Genomic DNA, 24807 nt, shown 5'->3' on the forward strand with positions numbered 1-24807 from the left:
GGAGGAGATGGCACGGTACGTACCGAATGGTATCCGCCAAAGTGGTGGGGTAATGCAAAGGAAGCACGCTCCCGGTCCTGTCAAGCTCAACTAGGTACCGTGCAGTTCGCTTTGTTAGCAAGATCGGGTCTTTTCCCCGCAGTGTTCTGTTAGATAACTGATGTGCCTCTAACTGCAAAAGCTCCGGGGTACCTACGGTAGATAAGGTTCTCTTGGTGCCAAGCAAGGGACTGGGACCCGGACCCTTCATCAACCCACTTCCTCTCTCTCTCTCCACCACCTCGACTCCAAGTCTCCAACTTCACTTCTCATCCGCAGAAAACCGAACCCGCAAGCCCTCAGTTACCTCGGTGATGCATCTCCGGCCTTCGAGCGTCATGTCTGCCAACTTCTCCATACAGCTATGTACTGGAAAGTTGCAGCGCGCAGAAAACAAAGTCACGCGGTCAAGACAAGCAGCTCGACGATGTATCCCCCTCGTCCTCAAAAACCATCTCATGTCCCAGAGAGCTTGTATCCATCGTTCTCTTCCTCTCTTTCTTCCTCATCCTTGCCCACATTGATATAGGCAACCCCAGACCCAAGGAATAGCTCCTTGCACCCTTATACCACCATCGATATAAGACGGTTCAGTATTCGCATAATGACATCGTCGTATGCTCAAATTCCTCCGCGCCAAGCCTACTTACTCTGAAGCACAGCTGATGCCAGAATCCCGTCAAGTGTTCTGCCGTGTGCTGTATATCACTATCCACATACAAGCTGTCCTTTTGTCAGTCGGCACCAGTCATCTCGACTTCTTCCTCAGCGCTGCTTGAGACGCACCGACAGACCGAATTTCAAGACCCTGAACTGGTTCCAACAGAGAACCATAGAATTACGTCATGCACGCCTTCCGTGGCCGACCACCGCCCGATGTATCAGAAAAGGAGAAAGGTGATACTGGTTCACAGCTGGGAGAAGATGCCGACACATTGCACCCTTCAGACTCGGTTTCCAACAGAAATTTCTATGGTCACGCACAAGTCCATGAGGGACCACGGCCGAACATCAGGACCGAACTGAAAAAGGATGATGCCTACGACGAACTCCCCTTCTCGTACTCCAAGTCCACGAAATGGATGATTCTCACCGTCGTCTTTCTCATCCAGACATCTATGAACTTCAACACGTCACTGTACTCCAACGGTCTGACCGGCATCTCTGAAGAATTTGGCATCAGGCTTCAGGAAGCCCGCTGGGGCGCAGCCATCTTCCTCATCACCTATGCCTTTGGGTGCGAGCTTTGGGCGCCTTGGTCAGAGGAGTTTGGTCGCAAAAAGGTTCTGCAGACCTCGCTCTTTCTGGTCAATATTTGGTGCATCCCGGTCGCTCTCGCTCCCAATTTCGCAACCATCCTCGTTGGTCGGGCCCTGGGAGGCTTATCATGCGCTGGTGGCAGTGTCACTCTCGGCATGATTGCCGATATGTACGAGCCTGCTGACCAGCAGGTTGCCGTCTCATTCATCGTCTTTTCCTCGGTGGGCGGATCAGTGCTTGGCCCCATCGTCGGCGGATTTGTCGAGACCTATCTAGACTGGAGGTGGTGCATCTGGATCCAGCTGCTCTTTGGTGGTTTCGTTCAGTTTCTTCACCTACTCCTTGTTCCAGAGACGAGATGTACTATCCATCTCGACAGAATCGCCAAGAAGCGCAGAAAGTCAGGCATGGCGCCCAATCTCTACGGCCCCAATGAACTCTGTCCTTTCCGTCAACGCTTCAGCTGGAAAGAGGTGATAAAAAAGTGGGGCCGTCCCTTTCGGATGTTTGTTACGGAGCCGATCGTCCTCACTCTCTCACTACTGTCAGGATTCTCTGATGCCCTCATCTTTATGCAGATCCAGTCCTTTGTTCTGGTCTACAATCAATGGGGATTTTCCAAGATCCAACTTGGCCTTGCTTTCGTCCCAATTGGCTTAGGGTACCTGATCGCCTGGCTGTCCTTCTTACCAGTCTTTAAGCGCAACAAGAGGGCGCGCGATCTGAAACCGCATAGCGAGCATGCGCAGTATGAATCTCGGCTATGGTGGCTTCTCTGGACTGCGCCATGCTTGCCCATAGGTTTGATCATTTTTGCATGGACGTGCAGTGGACCGCCCATACATTGGATTGGGACCATGGTCGGGTCTACCATGATTGGCATTGCAAACTACTCCATCTATATGGCCACCATAGACGTAAGCTTAGGTTCTACCTCATTGACTGACAAAAGACATGCTAACCAAATACTCAACAGTATATGATCTGCGCTTACGGTCCCTACTCAGCTTCTGCTACCGGAGGTAACGGCTGGGCTCGCGACTTCCTTGCTGGTGTTCTAACGGTGCCGGCCACGCCCTTCGTCAGCAACATTGGCGGGACGAGGCACTTGGAAATCGCAAACACCATTCTATTCGCTATATCCCTTCTTCTTGTTGCGGCTATCTACATAACGTATATCTACGGACCAACTCTCCGTAAGAAGTCCAAATACGCGCAAAAGCTGGCCAAAAATACCACCCTAGATGAGTTCGGACGCTCGCGGCCTCCTTCCCAAATCTCCGATCGGGACCAGCTCTGTCTCTGACGAGATACATAGAGATCTTGTAGAAGACTCCTTCTGATTTCGAGTGTGACACGCGTATCTTTTAACTATACGGGGTATGTTCTTGGCTTGACCTTCGTCATTGACTCAATGCGTTCTGAACGTCGAGACCAGGGATTCGCCTGTGATGGGACGACTCTGGATTCTTACCAAAGCCGCTTACTGAACCTTCTGGTGGGAAATTCTCGGACTCTGGAAAATTGGGTGCTATTACAGGACGATGAAATATCTTAGCAAGGATATGTTACCACATGCGTACATGTTTTGCGAATATTTCGAGCAGCAATTCCTGACAACGTTGGCAGTTCACGGTGGCTTTTTGTCGAATTACCAGTACCCATGTATTATTAGCAACATTTGATAAGCAGCTATCACGAGCCTTGTAGCCATATCGACATGATCATTTCCAAGACACATGCAATGGTGGTGTTTTGTGTTTTATGTTGAAGGCGCATGGTGATTGTTATGATACAGATACAGTGCGAGTCGACACGGCTCACTTACACAGCAGGCGAGAGCCCCACTTTGATCTGGCCAAGGACCCAATTCCACTTTCAGTGCAACGGCCCCGAGTGCCAGTCCACTGAGAGCCACTGTGTTGCGGGGATCGACATGGACGTTGAACTTTTTTCTTGCCAATACCCAGAATATTGTCTTCCAGTCCCTTGAAACTCCCCATTTCCAATTGATTTTTGCCAGCACCACCACACCTCGAGGTCTTTTTGCAGTGAAATCATTCAAAATGGCGGACGACGGTGACATGTTCCTCAACTTTGAGATCGGAGATGCTCCGATCAAGCAGACGGTCAAGTACACAGGTGGCCGGTGGAGGGACAGAGTCAAGGCGCAAAAGGGCGAGAAGGGTGGACAGGATCAGTCAAAACAGGCCTCGACAGCTCGACGAGATACCGGCGCCGACTACTACACGAACAGAGCCGCGAAACGTCAACGGACAGAAGATGGCGACTCTGGCAGATTCTCCAAGACCCCACGAACAGGCAATGCCGCCGAGAGAGGTCCGCCGCCGCCGCCGACACATGCCATGAAGACTGGCCTCGTATCGTCGCGACTGTTTACTTCGAATCCCGTTCCCGTAACCGACTTCGAGGAGCTTCCCCAAGCCGAAGAAGCCGAGCCTGCACAACCTTCGAACGCTCCCCTCAGTGCCGAAGCAGAGAACTTCCTCTCGTTGGGTCTCTCCCGACGTGTATCCCAGCACCTGGCGACGAAGCTCGAGATGAAGGCCCCGACCGCCATCCAGAAGAACACGATACCACAACTAGTCAAGGAGGATAGCGATGCCTTCCTCCAAGCCGAGACGGGTTCCGGAAAGACGCTAGCATACCTTCTCCCCATTGTCCACAGGATATTGGCCCTCAGTCACAACGAGGACGGTACCCCAAAGACCACCAAAGTGCACCGCAACTCGGGACTCTTTGCTATCATTCTTGCTCCTACCCGCGAACTCTGCAAGCAAATTGCCGTTGTCCTCGAAAAGGTGCTGCGCTGTGCTCCTTGGCTAGTCTGCACCACGGTAATAGGTGGTGAAAGCAAAAAGTCAGAGAAGGCGCGCATCAGAAAGGGTGTCAACATCCTAATCGCTACTCCCGGTCGCTTGACAGATCATCTCGACAACACAAAGGTTCTCGACGTTGGTACGGTCCGCTGGTTGGTACTCGATGAAGGTGATCGCATGATGGAAATGGGTTTCGAGGACGATATCAAGACTATTGTTGGCAAGATCAGGGCTGGTACACTACAGAAGAAGAACGCCGAGGGTGTGGTTTTGGACGGCGTTCTCCCTTCGAGGAGAGTCACGGTTCTTTGCTCGGCTACAATGAAAATGAACGTCCAGAAGCTGGGTGAGATCAGTTTGGAGGATGCTGTCCACATCACAGCGTCCAAGAGCGATATGGAGAAGGATGCGGAGACTGGTGCTGTTGAGACGGCATTCTCCGCGCCCGCCCAGCTAAAGCAGGCCGCTATCGTCACACCCGCCAAGTTGCGCCTGGTGACGCTTATTGCCTTGCTCAAGTCAACTTTTGCCAGGAAGGGCTCGGTCATGAAGGCTATCATCTTCATCTCGTGTGCTGACTCGGTTGACTATCACTTTGAGCTTCTCAAGTCTACCACACCGCGTGCTGAGCCCGAGCCCAAGCCTGAAGGCGAAGCTCCCACCAAGCCGAACATCCACATCGAGTCGACCGTCGCGCCAGCAACATACATTACCTCCCCAGCCAACCCTACGGTGATGCTACACAAGCTCCACGGTTCGCTCGCCCAGCCCGTCCGTAGCGCCACCCTCAAGGCCTTCAGCGAATGCAAGGACCCCGCCGTGCTCATCACCACCGATATCTCCTCCCGTGGTCTCGATGTCCCGGCCGTCGAACTTGTCATCGAGTACGACCCGGCCTTCGCCGTGCCTGACCACGTCCACCGTATCGGTCGTACCGCCCGTGCCGGTCGCGCCGGTAAAGCCGTGCTCTTCCTCCTCCCCGGGTCCGAAGAAGGCTACATTTCCATCCTGCCCAAATCGACCCCCATCGCACCCCAGCTGTACGATTCCATCCTCCAAAAGGGCTTCGCCACAAACATCAACGTGCCTGGCACCGAGTCCGGAGTCCTCGAAACCGATCGTCAATCTTGGGCCTCCCGCGCCGAAGCTCTTCAACTACACTTCGAACAGCGTCTCCTCGCTCCTCTGCCCGGCGCCACGCCCGTCTTTGAATCCAAAAGCGAGAAATTTGCCGCCTCCAAGCAGGGCAAGAAGGGCAAGAAGGACGCCAAGAAGGATGAGAACAAAACACCTGACAACCCTCTCCTCGTCTCCGCCCGCCAAGCCTTCCGCTCGCACATTCGTGCGTACGCCACGCACGTTCGCGAGGAGCGCGTCTACTTTGACATTACCGCGCTGCATCTCGGTCACATGGCCAAGGCGTTCGGGTTACGCGAGGCTCCCGGTGGAATTGGCGGCGGTGTTTCCAGGAGGACGCACAGGCCCGTGCAGCCGGGTGACAAGACAAATAAGACGAGCAAGTCTGTGGGCGATGGCACCGCTAGGAGGCCGAAGAAGGATGATGATGATGAGAGGGACTTTGGTGCGGCGGATGAGGATGCGGGCAGGAGGATGAAGGAGAAGATGAAGATGATGATGGGCAATATGGCTAGCGAGTTCAACTTGGGTTAAGTATGGGTTGTTGTGGCTGGATGGGTTGGGATAGGATAAAAAATCTTGAGAAGAGATGGATGATGGACAATGGACAGTGGGCGATGGAAGGAATGGAACAAAGTGCATTATCAGTCAGACTAAGGTACTAGGAACATATACCCCAGGAGAGAGTATGGATGTGGACGTGGTAATGGGAATGCAATGAAAGCTGGATATATTTCTTTGTTTACACACAGGAGCCCGAACTGGTTGGTGATGTGGATGCAAGGAGTGGCTTGTTTTCTTTTTCTTGGTGATGGTCCTCATTGTGTTTTCCTCGCATGAATCTTTGAGCAAAAGCACAAGGTCATTCCAGGTTTATAGGTGGATGTTTTGCACGACCAATCACACAAAAAGCCCGCGTGGCGCAATTGGTTAGCGCGTCAGACTTTTAAGAAGCCTGTAAAAAGGTCTTCTAAGCCATCTGAATGTTGCGAGTTCGAGTCTCGCCGTGGGCGATTCTTTTTGCACTTTTTTCTTTCTTTTTTTTCCCCATGTTTATCATATCTTCCTTTTTGTTTTTCTTTCTCTGTTCACCGGTCCTTTTCATCATCCTTTAACAGCGTTGGATCTCTTTCGAGTGTTTGTTTATTCCTCTATATGTACAGCTTACCATCGACGTCATATATGCGTCTGTCTCGATACATGCAAGAGTGCAGACATCATTTACATTTTGTTTTCGCACGTCTTTCCTCAGTGCGAACACCTATATTCATCTCCCATTTTCTCCCAAAAGTAACCAAAACCGTCCACACACATCAACACCACCGCATTACCCCCTTAACCCACCCTCAACCCCCAATCCGGCAACACACCAGCAATATGTTTCCCCAACAAATCGTTATAAATAGCGCTCCCACCCGGTAACCGATGAATCAACCCCCTGATCCACTCCAAATCCTCCCTTTCCTCTTCCTCCTGCCGTTCCCTTGTCAGTACCTCTAGCAACGACCCCGTCGCCGTCGGCCCAGCAAACCTCCTCCGATCCTCCAAAGGCACCTTGGCAAGTACATCCACCATGGCACAAGCGACATCAAAAACCTTCTCCGTCAACCCGACGCCGTGCACACGAATGCTTTCTAGAGGCAAGGATTTGGTGACTTGGACGAGTTGGTGAGCGATGGAGAGGGGGTGGTGGTAGGTTAGTGATTCCTTGATGGTAGCAGGGGAAGCTACCGGGGGGGCGGAAGGAGGAGGGATCAATAACCCGATGCGTAAGCGGATCTGCCAGAGGATCACGCGCAGCCAGAGTTGGGTGATTTTCAGGTTGGCGATTTGGGTTGTGTGGAAGTGGCTAGAGGTAGTGGGAAGGAGGGAAGGGGTCGTTGTGTTTGGAGGAGGAGGAGGAGGAGGAGGAGATGGTGGTGGTCGTGGAGGGGAAGAAACACACATGATCGAATCCATCAGGTGTCCATCTGGCGACATGGACGGGAGGGAAACCGGACCTGAACTCAATCCCGGACCCGAACCCGGGCTAGGACCAGGCACCGCCTCCGCAATCGCTCTTTCCACCACATCCAACGGCCCCGCCACCATCGCCGGACTCCCAAATGCGCTGCTCGAGGTCATTGTCACCTCCTGGTTCAACAACGCCATGAACCCCGTATCCAACGGCCTGAACAGCGCCACCAAGCTAGCCAGCCCTGCCAACTCCGGGTCGTCGGCACAGCCCGCCAAATCTACAGGTAGCGATGGTGTGGTGGGCGTAATCTGCAGCGTTATCGGTCTCCGATACCTAATCCCATGCGATCTTTCGCTCACCAAAAGCACCCAAAATAACCGATCCGCCAGCATTTTCCTTGTCCGCGTCATCTCACCCCCTCTTTTCCCATATTCCTCTTTTTCTTCTTCTTCTTCTTCTGGTTCTTCTTCGTCTTGTTTTCTTTCTTCAGATCCAGATCCAGATCCAGAAGAATCATCACAATCAACAACCCTCAAAACAAGCCACAGAGTCGTCGCCTCCCTCAACCAAAAAAAGGCCTGAGAGTGATGAAACAGCACCGCGTGGCACGCGTACAAGAAAAAGGTGATCAATACCCTTTCTAACGTCGGGGCAAACCTTTTTGGTGGTGTACCTGTACCTGTGCCTGTGCCTGTGCCTGTACCTGTACCGGCACCTGTGCCTGTGCCCGAAGCCAAAAGGTGACGATGGTGGCTGGCTTGTGCTTCTTCAAAGAGTAAACGGCCGTAAACGGAGTTGGAGTGCGGGATGCCGATGGAGGTGAAGAGACATTCGGAAGGGTGTTCGATTTGGAGGAGGGTCAGGGCGCAGAGAGAGAGGAGTAAGGTTTGGGCTTCGGCGCCTCTGTCATCTAGAGGTAGGCGTTGGCTGAGCTGGGGGGAGGAAGAGATGTGGAGGAGGTGGTTGATGTAGGTAGGGGTGAGGATGGGAATGGTGGGGTAGAGGCGGGAGAAGAAGCGGGTGATGCAGTGGTCGAGTACTGGCTTGGGGAGAGGGTTGAAGTGCTGCTGTTGTTGATGATGATGATGCTGCTGAACCTGGTGAGGAGAGCTGGCTGATGCTGCACCGCCTGAGAGAGGGTAGTTGACCAGACTCTCGGGGCTGGCTGGGAGTTGGGTGAAGGACCATGTCGTTGTTGCTGTCGTCCCTGTTGAATCTGGGGCCGTAGCTGTAGCGGGTGCCAGTCCGCCGGCATGTGCATGAGTTCGGGGCAGTAGAACATGTGTCTGCGTCTGGTGATGTTGTCCATGTTGTCGACTTCCACTTTGATGACACCCAATCATCCTCTCGCTCCTGAGACATTGATCCTCCAATCCGACACCGATGCACCTCTGACATGGCCTCGATTCGCTACACCCCTTTTGCAGTCTTCTGCATCGTTGACAGGCCTTGGACACCTGGGCTCTCTTCTTCTGTGTTCGTACTGGACCTGGACCTGAACCTGGACCGGAAGCTGCTGCTGCTGGTGCTACTGAAGGCATGTCACCGTGATGCGACGACATCAACGCTACCGCATTGGACGAGGGAAACGAGCCGCTTGTAGGTGCAGGTACGGGTTGAGCCGAATGGCCAGCAGTCGCAGGAGCGGTTCCCTCCTCGGGGACATGTCGGTTGACGAAAGCGTTATCGCCATAGTCATTCTCGCCCATGTCGTCGCCTATCGCCTAAAAGCGTCGTTCTGCTCTCCCATGGTGAGTTATAATATGTCGCCGGTGCCAGTCCCTGCCCTCTTCTCGTCCCGTCCCTAACCAGGAAATCGGATCAAAGACGCGCCTCTGGGGATCGGTCTTAAGGCACACGCGAGAAACGTGCGAGTGTGTCTTTGTGTGGCCGAGCTCTGCTACGGTCCGTCCCACTATGACTGGCAAAAATGGTGGTGGAAAAGGAGAAGAAGGCCGCAGGTTCGCAAGCCTGGAATCGGACATGGAGATGGGATGACCTAAATGTCGCTCCAATGGAACCCTGCCCTTCGTTTCCAGTTTTACGGCATTATGCCGGCTATATTGACTTGGCACTAGCCCCTAAAGAATTACCAAGCCGCCTGAAAAGGGAAACAGAGTGGCTGCCTAGAAAGGAGGCAAATGTGGTCTTGAAGTAATCATCCACGGCATCAACAGATATTGTGTCTGGTAAGCATTCGTTTACGTGTCAAGGCGGTGTCGACTTTAGTTCGTTAACATGGGCTCATCCCAGCTTTGCTCTTCGCAATATATAGGTAACTTTTTTTTACACGTTTAAGCGGTCATCGAGTCCGAAGCCACGACCGGACATGGTTAGGTACTGACCTCCAAACTTGACTTCATTCTCTCCGAATGATCTGAGACACTCACTCTTCCTCACTGACTGTAGCCAGGGACGGACAATTTCAAATGCACTAAATGTACCATTGAGTCGCTTCCAGTCAAATAACAGACTTTTCTCTCTAACCTCATCCTTTAAGCCTCGATTTCCTTCCCCTCATGACTCTCCATCTTCTCAAGCGACATCTTCTTCTCGCCATGACTGCGCAAGTCAAAAGGATCAACTTTGGTCTTCCTAAACTTCCTCGCTGTCACCTTCTTCTCAAACAAAATATCCAACTCGGCATATGTCCTCCCCTTCGGCTCCGGCAGTCTAAAGAACACCCATATAGCCGACAACAAGCAGCTGCCCGCCCAGAAGAACGCCGTCCTAGCGCCCCAATTCCACGCCGTCGAGCTCAGCTGGTAATTCGTCATTACATTGACAAAGATGTTACTAGCATTGTACGCTGCACGGGCAAGCACGATGGTCTTGGCCTTTAGACGAGTTGACGACAGCTCGGAGATGAGACAGTACGTCACCGGACCGACAGCAAAGTCGTAGACGAACGTGAACGCGACGAGTACGCCGCCGATGGCCCACACAGAGGCCTTGTTTCCGCCAAAGGAGAGACAGCCGACGATGGCGAGCAGACAGAACTGCGCGCAGAGACCGCTAAAATGGATGCGTCGACGGCCGACGCGTGACATGAGGAACCACGACCCGGCGGTGCCGACCATACCGAGGGCGTACTGGCCCATGGAGAGCGAGAACGAGTTGCTCGGGTCCATGCCGGCTTGCGTGAGGAAGTAGGAGAAGTAACCCATCAGGTTCTGGCCGCCGAGGGTCTGGACAAGCCAAATGCCCACGACGATCTCCGTACGGCGAAGATCAACACCCCTGAAGCAGTCGCGGAAAGTGACACCCTCCTTCATCTGCTTCTCGAGCTCGTTGGTATGCTCAATCATAGCCAGCGTCTCGTCCACGTTGAACCCGGGTTGATTCCTCGAAGTCAAACGGAGGAGCGACTGCTTGGCCTCCTCCCTCCTGTCATGTCGGACATACCACCAAGGCGACTCGGGAGCAAAGACGAGCCCGGCGAGGATGGGAATTGGCCACACCCACTGCACGCCAAAGGGAATCCTGTACGCCCACTGATCAGTCCGGCCCACGGAGCCCTTGTTGACGGCGGCAGCGAAGAACTGGCCAATTACCCAGCACATGTTGATGAAGGTTGTCAGGTACGGGCGAAGCACCATCGGCGCAACCTCGGAGGCATAGGCGGGTGTAACGCTCTGAAAGGCACCCCAGGGGATACCTGTTTTTGGTTCGGACCGAGCGAAGGTGATTAGCAAGCATACAACGTTGACCTTCCATCAGGTATACTACATCCCGAAGCCGCCTTGTGTCTATCGACCCTTGCGAAGGAACAGTCGGTACATCCATGAAGACAGGCTTGCAAGTGAACTTACCACAAAGAACCTCCCCAACCACCAACACCTTCACATTCGGCGCAAAAAACAAGACAAAAATAAAGGTAATCATCAACACCAGACTCGCAATCGTCGTCTTCTTGTACCCGATCCGATCAGCCGCCCATCCAGCAAAGATCAAGCCAAAAATCTCTCCGGCTCTTGCCCCGTTGGACAGACCCGACTGCCAAGCAGCAGAGACGGCGTACTTGCCCGTGGCCGGGTTGAGCTCGCCGAATTTCTTGTTGAAAACGGGGGAGGCGTATAAGCTCCCCAGGAGGGCGAGGTCGTAGCCCTCCATGATCAAGGTCGAAGAGAGTAGGACGGACCAGCCGATGGCTTTGGGGTAGAGCTGGATGGCGCGGAGGAGGGTCATTTCGTGCTCGGTGTCGGCGGCGTGTTTGGCTTCGACGAGGACGACGTCGTCTTGGATTTGGGCTTGGGGGATGGTGGTAGTGGTAGTGGTGCCCGCCTCTGTGGCCTCTTCAGGCGAAGAGGTAAGGGGTTTTTGGTCCGCCATTGCGGTGGTGAAAGAGTGCTGACCTCGGCCAAAAACTATGAGGAAGATGATTCAGGAGGAAGCGATGAAAGAATATCCAGGTCTGAAAAGAGCTTTTGAATGGAGAAAAAGAAAAGAGAAAAAAAGACGGAAAGAATGGCAAACGGGGCCCGGAAATCATGCGCCTTTATTTGTGCAGACACAGACATCGTGGTCCAGTATCAAGGGGAGAAGATTCCCAAAAAGGGTCGAATAGACGGTGTTAGTGGTCTGCCCGTCGGTGGGTGGATCGTCATCGGCATTGCAATACATTGTCCCGAGAATCCAGGCCAGTCCAACCACGTTGCCTGGGAGGAAGGGGGGGGGGGGGGTAGCTAGCCTCCGCCCTCCGTCCTTCGGGTGCGACAACCATGGTTGCTTTGTACCCAAAAATCTGACCAGAACAGACTGATGATACGTTTCCCGGGTCCGAAAAAGATCAATAGCTTCGCTCAACCTTAACCGTTACCATTTAGAATAGGGTGACATTCCATTCCACACATCATCACCCTGTCGAAAAGGGATCAGATATTCTGCGGCATAGTCTAGGGGTAGTCTGTCTAGACGGTCTGGTCACATCATGTGTATGTTCTTTGGTCCATTCCCCATCATTCCCCGCACCCCACGTTTGGGTGTAGTCGCTCAGGTTTACAAATCCGGGGTAAAGGGGATCTCGTTTTCCCTTGTCTCGCGTTTTGCCCCGGCACAATGGCACATGGCGATTTTCAGATGAGCCAGAGTGCTGGGCCGGTGTGAATGACTGTGAAAGAATGCCTCGAAACCAATAAAGTTAAAGGGAAAAAAGTCCAAGCCAGTGACGTCTGTGGATCTGTCAGAAAAAGGAATGAGGGTTGCATTGGAGACAAGGGTGTCGGAGTTTTTGGCCCTTTGATCATTTCAATTGACACTTTTTGGGCCGGAGGGTGGTTGAGCCAATGGGACTCTCGGGCTATGACTTCGCTACGTTAAGGATACTTGGCAAGTATCGTCAACAGCACGCTTAATCAGTCTCTTTGAGCAATGAATTGTTAGTGTCTACGTACCTCCGGACTTCCAAAAGCGGTACCAACAAAATATCACAAGCGACAAGGAGGTCGGAGATTGACAGACATCGATATCAAAGACAGTGGCAACCACAGTCCCAACACCAGGAAGTTCATTCAACCATACGAAGAGACGAACCGAGGTGATATCTTTACAGCACCTGAGCTCCGACTCCGATATGGACACTTCGAATTTTCTATCGAGTGGGATCCCAGCTAGCCGAAAGTCTGCTTTTGGTCCCGCTAATGAGGATTTTCTTACTCCTAGCATCTGATCCTTCATGCTCTTCGTGGATAAGTACAATGTAGAGGTAGGATCGTACCCCTCTCTCACGACGTTGTGTGACGATCGCACCAAAAATCTCCTCTCTTCAACCTTTCGTCTTCATCTGTACTCCAGTATTTGGGGTTCTATTCTCCTCAAGTAACTATCTCCATTACACACCCCTAGAGACTTCATCAACTTGAAACCTTCGTTCACTTACTTGGGCGTTCCTTGCTTCCACCAAACTTCATCTGTTTTGATCGATGACAAAAGCCTGATCTCAGTCTGTGACCAGATCGATTCAAGTATTAATATCGGGCCGAGGCTTACAAATATTAAAGTATTGGACTCAATTTACCTGAGCTCAAACCCTAATCCACCATGGGTTCCGTCAACAACGCCTCCCTATGCGTGGGCAAGACTCCCTGGTGGAAAGAAGCTGTCTTCTACCAAGTCTACCCAGCCAGCTTCAAAGACTCCAACAATGACGGCTGGGGTGACATTCCCGGCCTCATCGCCAAAATCGACTACCTCCACGACCTAGGCGTCGATTGCGTGTGGCTGTCTCCCATGTTCGAGTCTCCCCAAAAAGACATGGGCTACGACATCTCCGATTACCAAGCCGTCTACTCCCGCTATGGCACCCTCTCCGACGTCGACAACCTGATCGCCGCCTGCCACGTCCGCGGCATGAAGCTGATTCTTGACCTGGTCGTCAACCACACTTCCGACCAACACCCGTGGTTCCAAGAATCGCGCTCCTCCAAAACCAATCCCAAGCGCGACTGGTACATGTGGAAGCCGGCCCGCTACGACGCCAACGGGAACCGCATACCGCCCACCAACTGGCGCAGCTACTTTGCCGGTCCCACCTGGACCTGGGACGAGCTGACCCAAGAGTACTACCTGCACCTGTACGACAACTCCCAACCCGACCTGAACTGGGAAAACGAGGAGTGTCGCAAGGCCATCTACAACGAGGCCATGCGTTTCTGGCTCGATCGCGGTGTCGACGGCTTTCGTATCGACACCGTCAACAAGTACTCCAAGCGCACTGACTTCCCGGATGCGCCGGTCACCATGCCGGGCGAGACGGACCAGCCCGCCGCGGAAATGTGGTGCAACGGCCCGCGCATTCACGAGTTCATCCGCGAAATGAACGAGCAGGTGCTGGCGCCGTACAATGCCGTCTCGGTGGGCGAGCTGTCCAACACGCCGCTGCCGAGCCAGGTCCTGCCGTATGTCTCTGCTGCGGCCAAGGAACTGGATATGGTGTTTGAGTTTAGCACCATCCGCTTGGGCACGGGCGGGCCGTTTCATGGCAAGTATCTCTATAGAGAGTTTCCGCTGTCGGAGCTGAAAGCGTATGTGGCGACGTGGCAGCAGTGGCTGGAGGGTACGGATGGGTGGCACACGGTGTTTTGCGAGAATCATGATAACGGGCGGGCGGTGTCAAGGTTTGGAGATGATTCGACTGTGGAGTCGTGGGAGGCGAGCGCAAAGACTATTGCCTTGTGGCAGGCGACGCTGACGGGGACGATTTTCTTGTATCAGGGGCAGGAGATTGGTATGGTCAATATGCCGAAGGAGTGGCGGATTGAGCAGGAGTATAAGGATGTTGAGAGCTTGAACTTCTACAGAGAGGCCAAGGCGTTTGGGGATGCAGAGAGGATAAGGAAGACGGAGGAGGGTCTGAGGATCCTGGCAAGAGATCACTCGAGGATACCGATGCAGTGGGATGCATCACCCAATGCGGGCTTCACTTCTGCTGGAGTGACGCCGTGGATGAGAGTGCATGATGGGTTCAAAGATCTGAATGTGGAGAAGCAGGAGGGAGATGATGAGTCGATCCTTGGGTTCTACAAGAAGATCCTGAAGTTGAGGAAGGAATACAGCGGGCTGTTCGTGCATGGTGCGTTCAGACCTTCACTGCAAGAGGACGAGACACTGTTTGTTTACGTCAAGGACGATCAAGGTTCGGAAGAGAGTGGTGTCCAGGCAGACAAGAGGAGGAAGGCGTTAGTCGTCATGAATTTCTCTGGGCAGCCAGCTATTCTTCGGGAGCATAATCTCAACGTGGCAGCCACGCTGGGATGCAAACAAGGGGAGGAGCGGCTGTTAGTGACTACTCTGAAGAAGAAGGATACGCCTAGAATGGAAGCTGGCGTTTTGGAGCCATGGGAAAGCAGAATGTATCTGAACTTTTAGGAGCAGATGAGCACCGTGTCGAGAAATCCAAGGTCCTTGCCTACCAACGAGATTCTTTATTCTGGTTCAGCGAAGTGATGTTGTGATGCAATGTCACCTCCACTTATTCATCTTTATGTATCAAATTACCTTCAAGCACTCACACCAGAAAAGGACCGAGATCAGCCGAACAGATCAAAGTCTTCTCACAGTCAACTGAGACCATTATATTGCTTAAGGGGCGTGTGGTCAGGATGGTCATTGCAAGGGAGTCGGCACCTGGGCTCAAGACGGCGGAGCCAAAGGTTCGGGATGGTTAATTCGGAAGAGAAACTTGGGGGAAAGAGGGAGGGATGAGTTGATGAGGGATAAGAGTGGTCAGTGATGAGTATTCTGAAGGTGAAGAAGAAGGATGTGAAATTTGAGAGTAGATTTAATGTATCAATGCTTGGTCCAAAAGACCGATGCGGGCAATGTTTGGAAGATATAGTAGTATTACAGTCTTTCGTACAATCTCGGGTGTGTCGCCAAACGTTGCGGTCTTCCTGGCCCAAATCCATGATCAGCAAATCCCAGACGTAGGACATAAAAGTACCCAACTTTTGTAATCTCCTCATCTCCCCATCACACTACAATCCTGAACCTGATCCGTTCCTCTCATTACCTTCCTTATCCCAACACCAGACCATCTTCATCAACAAACAAAATAATTTCCCGCCACCACATCCCCTAATCCCAACATCTTCTCGAAACCCTCCTGGTCCCATCTCACCCTCTTTGCTAATCCCACATCCTCCCCTTCTTCTCCTCCCTCATTATTATTTAGCCCCAAAACCTCTCTCACTTTCTGCCCCGTCACACCCTCCGGTTGCTCCCAACACAAGAAAACATAGCGATGGGGACTACTCACCCCCGGCGGTTTCGGTCCCATGTACCCTACCACCGGCTTCGTCCTCCTTTCCCCCCTTGTAGGGTGACTTATCCCGTCACTTCCCCGGGCCTCCTCCTCCTCATCCGCCGTTAGATAGATATACCCCTCATCGGCATCCAACTCCTCCGTCACCAACCTCAGATCTGCTTCGAGGGAATGCAAAATCGGTGCCAAGACAGGAAAACTTGGGAACGGCGGGTCGAGATCGAGACAGATGACCATGTAATGAGGAATTTGGCCAGCGGCGTTGTTGGCTTCTGAACCTCTCCTAGAATGGCCAGAAGAAGAGGGAGAAGAGTGGTGGCTAGAGACGGGGCTGAGGTCGCAGTTGGGTAAAGTAATGTTGGAGAGAGCGGTGGCGGAGATGGAGTAAGAGGGGGGCAGGGCGGCAGCGTCTTTGGTGAGGGGTGTGCCTGGAGTGGAGACGGTGGTGGGAGAGGGGGAGCCGGGGAAGTGGATCCGGAGGGAAGCGCGGGCTGGTCGGGAGGGGTTGCTGGCTTTGGCGAGGACGGAGAGGGAGGAGAGGAGGGTGGTTATTGACGAGGCTTGTTTCGGCATAGTGGTTGATGGTTCTGGATTTTGGTTGAGTTGTTGATTAGGTAGGTACCTCTAGGCGTTCTTGGTGTTTTTCTGTCGTGGTGGTGGTGGTGGTGATGGTGATTGTTTGTGTGGGTTGGGGAATGCTGGACCGATGATGTAATCGATGGAGATGAATTACTCAGATCTGCTGTATGATGTTGAATGTTTTCAATATGCCAAGCCCCTTGTCAGGTGTTATGGACTGGGTTGAAATGTCATTTGTTGGAGATATCACCGGCCGAGGTCGATCAATGCTCGCAGTGTTGGTGATCAGAGATGGCAAAGAGTAGTAGATAGTTTAGAGCGGAATTGAGGAGTGGGAGAGAGTGTTCAGTCTGTTATCATGAGCCTTGACACTGGAAAGGCTTTGATATTTGAGTGAGGTGCTGATGCTGATACCTGGTGGGACAAGCTACCGAGAAATTCCGCGTTCCCTCGGGCTTTCTCTCCCCCCCTTCAAATCATCGTCGAAGAGGCAACCGTATGGAAGGAATGATACAATATGGGGTGACAATGATTGACTTGTTAGTTACGGGTATGCACATATAGAGGAGAACCGCCAGCGGGCAACGGCTACCCCATACTACCCCATACCCCATACCCCGCTCGCTTTCTTCCTCGCTTCTTGGGGTATTTTCTTTTGTCTAGCCATCTGGGGAATGTCGGTCTGATCTGGAGATGGTAGTGTACCTAGCTTGACATTTGAAAGTCTAGTTCAGTCCAGCCGTCGGCCCCGGCGTTTCCATGTTACGTTTGTGGGGTTGTCGGTGTTTTCGTCGATTCGACCATCAACGGCTCGGCAAAGGCTGGGCAACCTAAGCTGGGGTAAAGCGGCTGGTTGGATTGGAGTTTGGGGACGGAAGCAGAGCGAGGGGAAGGAAAAAGGAGAAAGGAGGATCGGGAAGGGGTGCATCAGGTGACGTTGGATCCACGTAACGGTAACTGCAGCTTGCAATATCCGATCGAGGAATTTGTCGCGTGGTCCCGCGGGAGGTGTGTGTCGGTCTGAATAAGAATCGTCTGTTTTCTTCGCTCCTTTCCGCCGGAGAGTGTGTCTGCTGACGATAGTGGTTCGGTGTTTTTTTCGTCGTTACCGATCAACCGCTCGTTGTAGTTGGAAGGCTAAATTGTGATGGGGATTACAATACTTGAGAAACATATTAGCCGGAGTCCATTAGATATTTTTTCCGTCCAGGAACCGCCTCGAGTTTGGGTTCAAAGGTGTAATGAAGACGCTTGGATGCGTCAAAGAGTATATCCGAGATGTAATGTACTGACCGTGGCGTGTTTGGTGTATTTTTGGTGACCATTCGTTCGCCTATTTAGTGAAAAGTCTTTACATCAATGCAACGGAATGTCCCTTGAGCCGCGGGCCAGATGGGACCAGAGCGGGCTAGAGGTGCGTTAGGCGGTTAGTCCAGACACTAACGAGAATACTTGGGGCTTTTCTGAGGGAACGGCCAAAGAACTGTACTTTCAGTTACTGCATGTGCAGTTTTCTGCCCAAGCCACTACCATCTCCCTGCCATCAAGATACCTACTGCAGGTACACCTCAGTCGCAGATGCGTTCGGCATTCTTAGACACGAGAAGATCAACAACGTTTTGTCACCAAAGATAATTAACAAGGACCAAATTTTAGGCAACTCATTCATTGAAGTATTATTCCAACCCTCGCGTCTCTTCTCTAGCAAACCTCCCGCTGTTTCAATACTATAATCCTTCATGCTTCCCTTCTTATGCCCGAGTACACACGTAGTATCCCGGCCACAAGTGATCGCAGTCGATCTGTTATTTCACAAAGCCATCGGTTAGCACAGGAACAATTCACACAATCTACCACTCGCCGGCGTTCTGTTTACTTACCCCTGGATTGAGTTTGTAACTTATGGAGAATTCCCACGTTAGCGTCCAATGTCATCTCAAGGAAGAAAAAAAAAAAGAGAGAAGAAATAGAGGAGGGGGTCAAACTCACAAATCCAACAACAACAACCCATTCCGATTCGCAATATCCCTACAACTATCGTCACTGGTAATCTTATCGTATGCCCTGCCTGCCAACCGCTCACAACAAACCGTAGGTTTCGAGTCAGCGCATGCACAATCTTTTCCCAATCTCAAGTCAAGATAAGAGCCAAGCCAGCCGAGAAAAGAAAAGGGGCTAGACAAAGAAAAAAGAGGAAAAAAAAAATAACTAACAAGTCTTTGAAGTCCCCGGCACCACCGGCCCCGGCGCATTTCCATTCCCATTCCCATTCCCACCACCCGGGACCGCCGTCAGCGTACTCGTCACTGTTGCCGTAATCACCTGTCCCGGCTTCGTCACCGTAGCAGTCGTCGTCACAATCGGCGGTGCTTTCGTGTCTGTTACCGTCTTGGTTGTAGTCGTAATAGTCGTGGCAGTCGCAGTAGCAGTAGCAGTAGCCGTCGCAGTACTATAGACAATACTCGTCAAAGTATCAATAGAAATACTCGTACTAGTAACCTGCGTCACCCTCGTGCTCGTCAACGTCTTGACGCTCGTTGACGTCTCGGTTTCAGTGACGATGGTTGTTAGAGTAGCGATGCTGTAGCTGTAGGTCCATGTTGTCGAAGTAGTTGTTACTATAGCTGTGGCTGTGGCTGTGGCTGTGGCTGTGGCTGTGAGCTGCTTGGTGTTGGTGATGGTGATGTAGACTGGGACCGTGGTGGTTATGGGCTTGGTTTGTGTTTGTGTCTGTGTTTGGGTACTGGTTACGTAGATGGGAAGGGTGGTGGTGAGCGTGTTGATTTTCGTGAGAGTTATAGTATTGGTGGTGTCGATTATGTTGGTTGAGGTGGTGAGGATCACGGAGGTGCGGGTTATGCCGGTGTAGGATGTTGCGATGACAGTGGAGGTTGTACTGAAGGTGGCGGTTGTCGTTGCGGTGGCGGTGATGGGGATGGTGTTGGTTGCTGTCGCTGTTTCCGTGGTTGTGACGAGTGTGGTGGCGGTGACGGGTACCGTGGCTGTCACCGGGACGGTGTTGGTTATGTTGACGGTGATTGTTGAGGTTGTTAATATCACTGAGGTTATAGTGCGAATAACCCCCGTCGTGGATGTAGTTATAGCTGTCGATGTGGTAATGGTTGTAAGCGTTAACGTGGAAGTGGCCGTGGCCGTAGCCGTGACAGGTACGGTAGCCGTGATAGGCACGGTACTCGTCACATTAACCACACTCGTTGACGTCGTCAAGATCACGGAGGTCTGGATAACCCCTGTAGTAGCCGTCCTTGTCAACGTTGAAGTAGCCGTAGCAGTCACCGTCGTCGTAGCCGTCGTCCCACCCGCAGTAGTCGTAACCACCGACGTAGCTGTAGCCGTGATTGTGGCCGTGGCCGTTGCCGTCGCCGAGATGGTCGCGGTCGTCGTAGTAACCGACGTTGCCGTTCTCGTAGTTACCGAGATATACGAGGCAGTGCTCGTAGTCGTGACCGTCACCGTTCCACAAGGCTCCCCGGGCCCGGTCGAGGGTGGTGAAGTGACCGGCGGCGCTGAGCTCGTCGACGAAGAAGTTCCAGACTCAACACCACATATCCCAAAATCCGACTGACACCCAGCCCCGCAGTAATCAGCCGACCCACCGCAGAACCCGTGCTCCGAGCAGCAGTTGCCGAAGCGGGATCCGAGACAAGTGACCCCGTTCCCACACGTACCGTCGGTACTGACTGTCTTATCTGGCCCCGTCGGCGTGGGCGGGTTACGCGGTGCCGGTGGCCGTTCCGTCCACGCAGTAGTCGTACCCCACCGTGAGCTGGGAGCAGCTGGTTATGCCGGGGTTAAACTGGAGAAACTGGGAGACGGTTATCCCGTTGGCGGCGGCGATGGTGGCACAGGTGTCTCCGGCCTTGGCTTTGACTGTTCGGTTGCATCCCGTTCCTGTTTGAGCGGAAACAATGCCAATGTGGTGGGAGATCATCGCCAAGGTTATCACAAGTGACCTAAGCAACAAAGTGAAGAGACCCATGGCGGCAAGAGTCGAAGGAACGAGGTGTGGGTCGTAGGTTGATTGCCGTCGACTCTCCGTCCCACGATTGTTAGTGATGATCCCTCACTCTATCTGAAGCCGGTAATACGCCCGAAGGAAACTCCTTATATGAAAGGAGGGCGGATGATCATTACCATACTTGCTTGGGGTTATCACTTATATATCACTTCGCGTTCCATTCCCCAAGTCTACCTCATCCAAAATTAGACCCGGCCGTGATGTCGTGGTCTGGTTTACCGGCTTTGAACCACATCTTTCCTCTCTTCGTTACCTGAATTGCCAGCCCCTGCTGATGGAACAGGAAATAACAACTGGATAACCATCGTCAGACTCGAACGATAGAAAAGGTGCCACTCCGTGGGCTGGGAAACACAAGTCCGTAAGTTGAGTCGAGATGGTAACCGAAGCTTGTTACATTGAGTTGCCGCCATTGATTCGAAAATTGGAAAATCGATATTTTTGGTCTCAAGTTCCAGAGTAAGCTTGGCCATAATGGTGCTGGCCGGAAGCTAGGAATATGGATAAACTCGAGCTTTGGAGGTTCTCATTCGCGGATGTCACCATTCGCTTCCTCCCGCCCTCGTTTATCTTGATTGCTTGTACATCCAAAGGCTAATACAAGGTTGTACTATCTGTCACCCTACGAAGGCTCGACCTAGTAGGTGAAATGTTCGGTAAGTGGTCTGGAAGTTCACGTAGAGTTGGAATCCAATGAGTATCTACGTTACCAAGGTACGGCAAGTGTTGTGTCTGGGAAGAAAGATTCCGGTAACCGAACGTTGCTAGTGTTCTCGTTCTTGTACTTGTTTCTTCTACCACAGATGTTACCAGACGCGTGCCGTTATGGGCACGTGTGTAAGACCCGGGAGAAGTTGTTGGGCCGAAAGCGAAAGGAAACAAGCCTTGACCAAGACCAACAAAACAACCAAGACTCGCTGAAAACCCAAAAATCATAATCAAGCCCTACGCACGAAAACCTCCAACCCACTCTGCACCACAAAGAAGGACGCAGTAGCCTTCAGCTCCCTCCCCGGATGCGCCAGCTCAAACCTGTAATCCCTCAGCAGTCTCGGAACAACCTTGTTGATTTCCAACAGCGCCAAGTTCCTTCCAATGCACAGATGACTTCCACCTCCAAACTGTTTCATGTTCGTTAGCATCTTGCCTCTTCCATCCACATTTGTTCGAGAGGTAGGTAGGATCCTCACCTGAAACATATATCTCTCCATTCTCCTCGCCTCCTCCTCGTTTTCCAGCCACCTCTCCGGCCTCCACTCATCCGCATCGTTTCCAAACGTCAATTTATCACGATGCAGCACCCACCCATTAACAGCAATGCTCGTGCCACCAGGGAAGAAGTGACCATCAAGCTCTGCGCCCTCTGGAGGGACAAACCGGGTAATGTTTAGTCCCACGGCGGGACGGAGGCGCATGGCTTCCTTAAGGCACGCTTGTAAATAAGGCAAGGTCTGGGCTTCGTTCCAAGTTAGGTTGCCAGTGGCGGGAATAACACCCGTGGCAACGGCGGATTGGATCTCGTAGAGGATCGACTGATACGTGGAGGGAGAGGAGAGGACGTGGTAGAAGAAGGATTGCATTGTTGAGGCGGTGGAATCGGAGCCGGCGAAGCTGTTGCAACAAAATCAAGAAAGATCAGTCATCATGTCTTCAAAAAGATGAAGAGGGGGAGATGGGTGGTTAACAACTCACATAGCACCATGCGCAACAGCAAAGACATCCCCCACACCAAATTTCTCCGGAGATTTCAGATGCCCCAAGATCAAACTAGCCATCAAATCCTGCCTAGTATCGCCAGTCTGCAACACCGCTGTGTCCTTGTTGAAAGGTTGTCTCCGACCCATCTCCTCGAGCGCCATCCGCGTGATCAGAGCATTCTTGGTGCTCAACCAAGGGATGGACCGCCACAGTGGGTTCCTTCTCAGCAGGTGATCCAGCTCGGGTACTTGTCCCACGATGCCGTTGTATGTTTGGGACTTATCGATCGTCTTGATGGCGTTGTCCACATCCCGGCCCTGTGCGAGGAATCCAAAACTTCTGCTGAAGGCCACCTCCCCGAGGACGTCAAAGGCAAAGTAGTGCAGGTAATCGCCCAAGTCGAACACTCCCTTGTGTTGCGCAATGTGTTCGTCGATCTTGCGCACCAACAGTTCGATGGTGTCGTCGATGAAGGGGCTCAGCTGCTGCATAGCAGCCATGCTGTAGGGCACGTTGGCAACTCGCTTCTTCTGAGCATGGGCATCTTCTCGTATCTCGGTGAAGATGTCGGGGTTCTCGGCCGGTGGGAAGACACTATAGAAGGGAGTCTTGAAGAAGCGCTTGCCGGCGCTCAGGAGGGTCCTTGCTGCTTCAGGTGATGCTACCGAGACCTCGTTGGGGGCGATCCTCACGACAGGACCGTATTTGCGATGAAGCTCGATGTGGTCGAGGTGTGTTCGGCCGCTTGCTGTGGATAGGACCTTCCATAGACGCGAACAGGAGGCCAGGAAGGGACCGGGATATTTGCGTAGTGGTGAGGCGTAGCGTTTGGAGGCGGCACGGATGACAATGGCGAATAGGAGGATGTAAAGCCAGTAACTGGCGAGCACAGTAGCGGTTGCGCCTACAAGCACTCGTGTCGGTGACACTTTGCCATCTTTGACTTTTAGCACGACACCCATGGTAAGGATACCCTCTCGTGAACCACCGATGGTGAAGGACTTGTCGTAAAAACGTTAAAAAAAAAAAAAAAAAAAAAAAGAAAGAAAGAAAGAAAGAAAAAATTAACTTGAATGTCCTCGATCTTTGCTGCCTAAGTCGAGAAACGAACTTTTCGTTTTGGTGTCACCACCTAAGACTGTTGGAATGATAGTAGTAGTATGATGACAACTGTTGAAGTTGACTGCTGCTCCTGGCTCTGGGAGCTTATATCACAAGGAAACAAGTAAGTGACATGACTGAATTTCGCAGGAAGTGGTAGGGTGAGATCATATATTACCGCTATCCGGGTGTCTAAAAGGGCTCCCATGGCCATAGGGAAGCCAGTAACCATCCCTTCTCTCCCAACACCTTGAAAAACATCTGCCGAGAGAGAAGAGGAGATGGTAGAGGCTTCTGGCAAGGGAGGGTGGTTGGACGAACCATTAGACGAATTCAACGCGCCGAACCGAACACTTTGTCCATCGTCATTGGTGACCGTTGAATGTCTTGATATCATTTGAGGTCAGTCGATCAGCCACAAGGAGGAGGAAAGGCGGGGATTTGGGATAGCTTCATCAGCGACACAAAGCATCTCGGCAATAAAAGTAGACAGCGAGCATTGTCGGAGACCTTCAGCCCAGGGTCTTGGAGCGTGGAATGTGGAGAGGTGTAGTATCGCCCTTGTAAGTCAAGGCCTATCAATGTGACTTTGCGAAAGCCTCTCCACAACACCGAGATGGCCGAAGTGGTTGAAACTTGGTATGTCTACCATGCCGAATTCCGAAGACACTCTTATGTTCCATCCTCAAGTCGTATTTTCGAAGGCAAGAGAAGCAAAGAGTAAGTGTCGAGTCGTCCACGCTAATCGAAGAGTTGTTTGACAAAGCCTCTTGAACTTCTCCGCGGAAGCTTAGAGAACATGACAATTGGCGTTCATCGGTGTCTTGTGGGTCTCGGCAGTTGATCTGGATGCCTCTCTCTGTAGTGTACACACACTAACAACAAAAGCAGGCCGAAGTGGGAGTTGGAGAGGCAATCTCAAGACTGATGTACACTGTGTGTGAAGAGAGAGTGAGAAGAGAGAGAAAAGAACAGACGTCGAATCACAAGTCTTGAGAGACGAGGATACATGGGTACTGTAGAAGAGTGGGGCGTGTCGCTGCCGGCCGGAGACAGGTTATGCAGCACAGTGCCGCAGAGTCGCGCTGACAGTTCGTTCTGGGCAAGCGCCACTGAGAATCCGGGGGTGGGGAACTGACTTTTCCCTTTTCAGTATAGTGGCTGAACCGGGTCCTGAACCTCCTTCAAGGTCAGTTGATGCTTTTTCGAACACCAACAATTAATTCATTGTGAGGTAGCGGCACTCTTTTTTTGGTTATTGAATGCTGTCGGGTTATTCCGCGGTCGGATAATGCTACCGAGATAGGTAGGGTTGCCTCACATCGAGTGTCAGAATCCGGGAGAGCTGTGCGATTCCTACTGATCGTTCGTCTGTTGTTGTTTGTTGAGGTTCATC

General features: G+C 52.3%; 8 protein-coding genes and 1 non-coding gene across 9 annotated transcripts; 4 read left to right on the forward strand and 5 right to left on the reverse strand.

The window, feature by feature from the left end:
* Window positions 1–280: 280 nt before the first annotated feature.
* NCU06519 (multidrug transporter) lies at window positions 281–3035 on the forward strand. The gene is made up of 2 exons (XM_956683.3): window positions 281–2216; window positions 2276–3035. Exons 1-2 carry the CDS (start codon window positions 885–887, stop codon window positions 2603–2605), a joined length of 1662 nt encoding a protein of 553 aa, XP_961776.1. The 5' UTR covers window positions 281–884; the 3' UTR covers window positions 2606–3035.
* Window positions 3036–3268: 233 nt separating this feature from the next.
* NCU06520 (ATP-dependent RNA helicase dbp-7) lies at window positions 3269–6042 on the forward strand. The gene has a single exon (XM_956684.2). It carries the CDS (start codon window positions 3366–3368, stop codon window positions 5808–5810), a length of 2445 nt encoding a protein of 814 aa, XP_961777.1. The 5' UTR covers window positions 3269–3365; the 3' UTR covers window positions 5811–6042.
* Window positions 6043–6187: 145 nt separating this feature from the next.
* NCU15154 lies at window positions 6188–6289 on the forward strand. Its single transcript has one exon. It is a non-coding gene; the product is annotated as a tRNA-Lys (tRNA).
* A 322-nt stretch (window positions 6290–6611) lies between these two features.
* On the reverse strand, window positions 6612–9138 carry NCU06521 (RING-4; the record flags this gene model as incomplete). The annotated part of the gene is made up of 2 exons (XM_956685.2): window positions 7937–9138; window positions 6612–7717 (listed from the first exon to the last, which is right to left on the reverse strand). The coding sequence occupies exons 1-2, from the start codon at window positions 8940–8942 to the stop codon at window positions 6612–6614; spliced, it is 2112 nt and encodes a 703-aa protein (XP_961778.1). The 5' UTR covers window positions 8943–9138.
* A 487-nt stretch (window positions 9139–9625) lies between these two features.
* On the reverse strand, window positions 9626–11670 carry NCU06522 (MFS maltose permease). The gene is made up of 2 exons (XM_956686.2): window positions 11046–11670; window positions 9626–10891 (listed from the first exon to the last, which is right to left on the reverse strand). The coding sequence occupies exons 1-2, from the start codon at window positions 11563–11565 to the stop codon at window positions 9729–9731; spliced, it is 1683 nt and encodes a 560-aa protein (XP_961779.1). The 5' UTR covers window positions 11566–11670; the 3' UTR covers window positions 9626–9728.
* Window positions 11671–12800: 1130 nt separating this feature from the next.
* Window positions 12801–15099, forward strand: gh13-4 (glycosylhydrolase family 13-4; the record flags this gene model as incomplete). Its single annotated transcript, XM_956702.2, has 1 exon — window positions 12801–15099. The coding sequence occupies exon 1, from the start codon at window positions 13273–13275 to the stop codon at window positions 15097–15099; it is 1827 nt and encodes a 608-aa protein (XP_961795.1). The 5' UTR covers window positions 12801–13272.
* Window positions 15100–15492: 393 nt separating this feature from the next.
* Window positions 15493–17796, reverse strand: NCU06524 (protease inhibitor). The gene has a single exon (XM_956703.3). The coding sequence runs from the start codon at window positions 16565–16567 to the stop codon at window positions 15773–15775; it is 795 nt and encodes a 264-aa protein (XP_961796.1). The 5' UTR covers window positions 16568–17796; the 3' UTR covers window positions 15493–15772.
* A 456-nt stretch (window positions 17797–18252) lies between these two features.
* NCU06525 (hypothetical protein) lies at window positions 18253–20573 on the reverse strand (the record flags this gene model as incomplete). Its single annotated transcript, XM_956704.3, has 6 exons — window positions 18253–18375; window positions 18454–18472; window positions 18563–18641; window positions 18787–19677; window positions 19781–20100; window positions 20311–20573. The coding sequence occupies 6 exons, from the start codon at window positions 20571–20573 to the stop codon at window positions 18325–18327; spliced, it is 1623 nt and encodes a 540-aa protein (XP_961797.3). The 3' UTR covers window positions 18253–18324.
* A 977-nt stretch (window positions 20574–21550) lies between these two features.
* On the reverse strand, window positions 21551–23272 carry NCU06526 (hypothetical protein; the record flags this gene model as incomplete). The annotated part of the gene is made up of 3 exons (XM_956705.1): window positions 21551–21733; window positions 21803–22223; window positions 22305–23272. 3 exons carry the CDS (start codon window positions 23270–23272, stop codon window positions 21551–21553), a joined length of 1572 nt encoding a protein of 523 aa, XP_961798.1.
* Window positions 23273–24807: the final 1535 nt, after the last annotated feature.

The sequence above is a fragment of the Neurospora crassa genome, linkage group IV (assembly GCF_000182925.2).
Source record: "Neurospora crassa OR74A linkage group IV, whole genome shotgun sequence".
In the NCBI taxonomy this organism is placed as follows: Eukaryota; Fungi; Ascomycota; class Sordariomycetes; order Sordariales; family Sordariaceae; genus Neurospora; species Neurospora crassa.

Excerpts from the sequence above, each read along its gene's own strand:
- NCU06519 (XM_956683.3), top strand. The coding sequence starts at position 885 with ATGCACGCCTTCCGTGGCCGACCACCGCCCGATGTATCAGAAAAGGAG. Across the intron at positions 2,217-2,275 it reads TCTATATGGCCACCATAGAC|TATATGATCTGCGCTTACGG; the intron begins GTAAGCTTAGGT and ends AATACTCAACAG.
- NCU06520 (XM_956684.2), top strand. The coding sequence starts at position 3,366 with ATGGCGGACGACGGTGACATGTTCCTCAACTTTGAGATCGGAGATGCT.
- NCU06522 (XM_956686.2), bottom strand. The coding sequence starts at position 11,565 with ATGGCGGACCAAAAACCCCTTACCTCTTCGCCTGAAGAGGCCACAGAG. Across the intron at positions 10,892-11,045 it reads GGTTGGGGAGGTTCTTTGTG|GTATCCCCTGGGGTGCCTTT; the intron begins GTAAGTTCACTT and ends AACCAAAAACAG.
- NCU06524 (XM_956703.3), bottom strand. The coding sequence starts at position 16,567 with ATGCCGAAACAAGCCTCGTCAATAACCACCCTCCTCTCCTCCCTCTCC.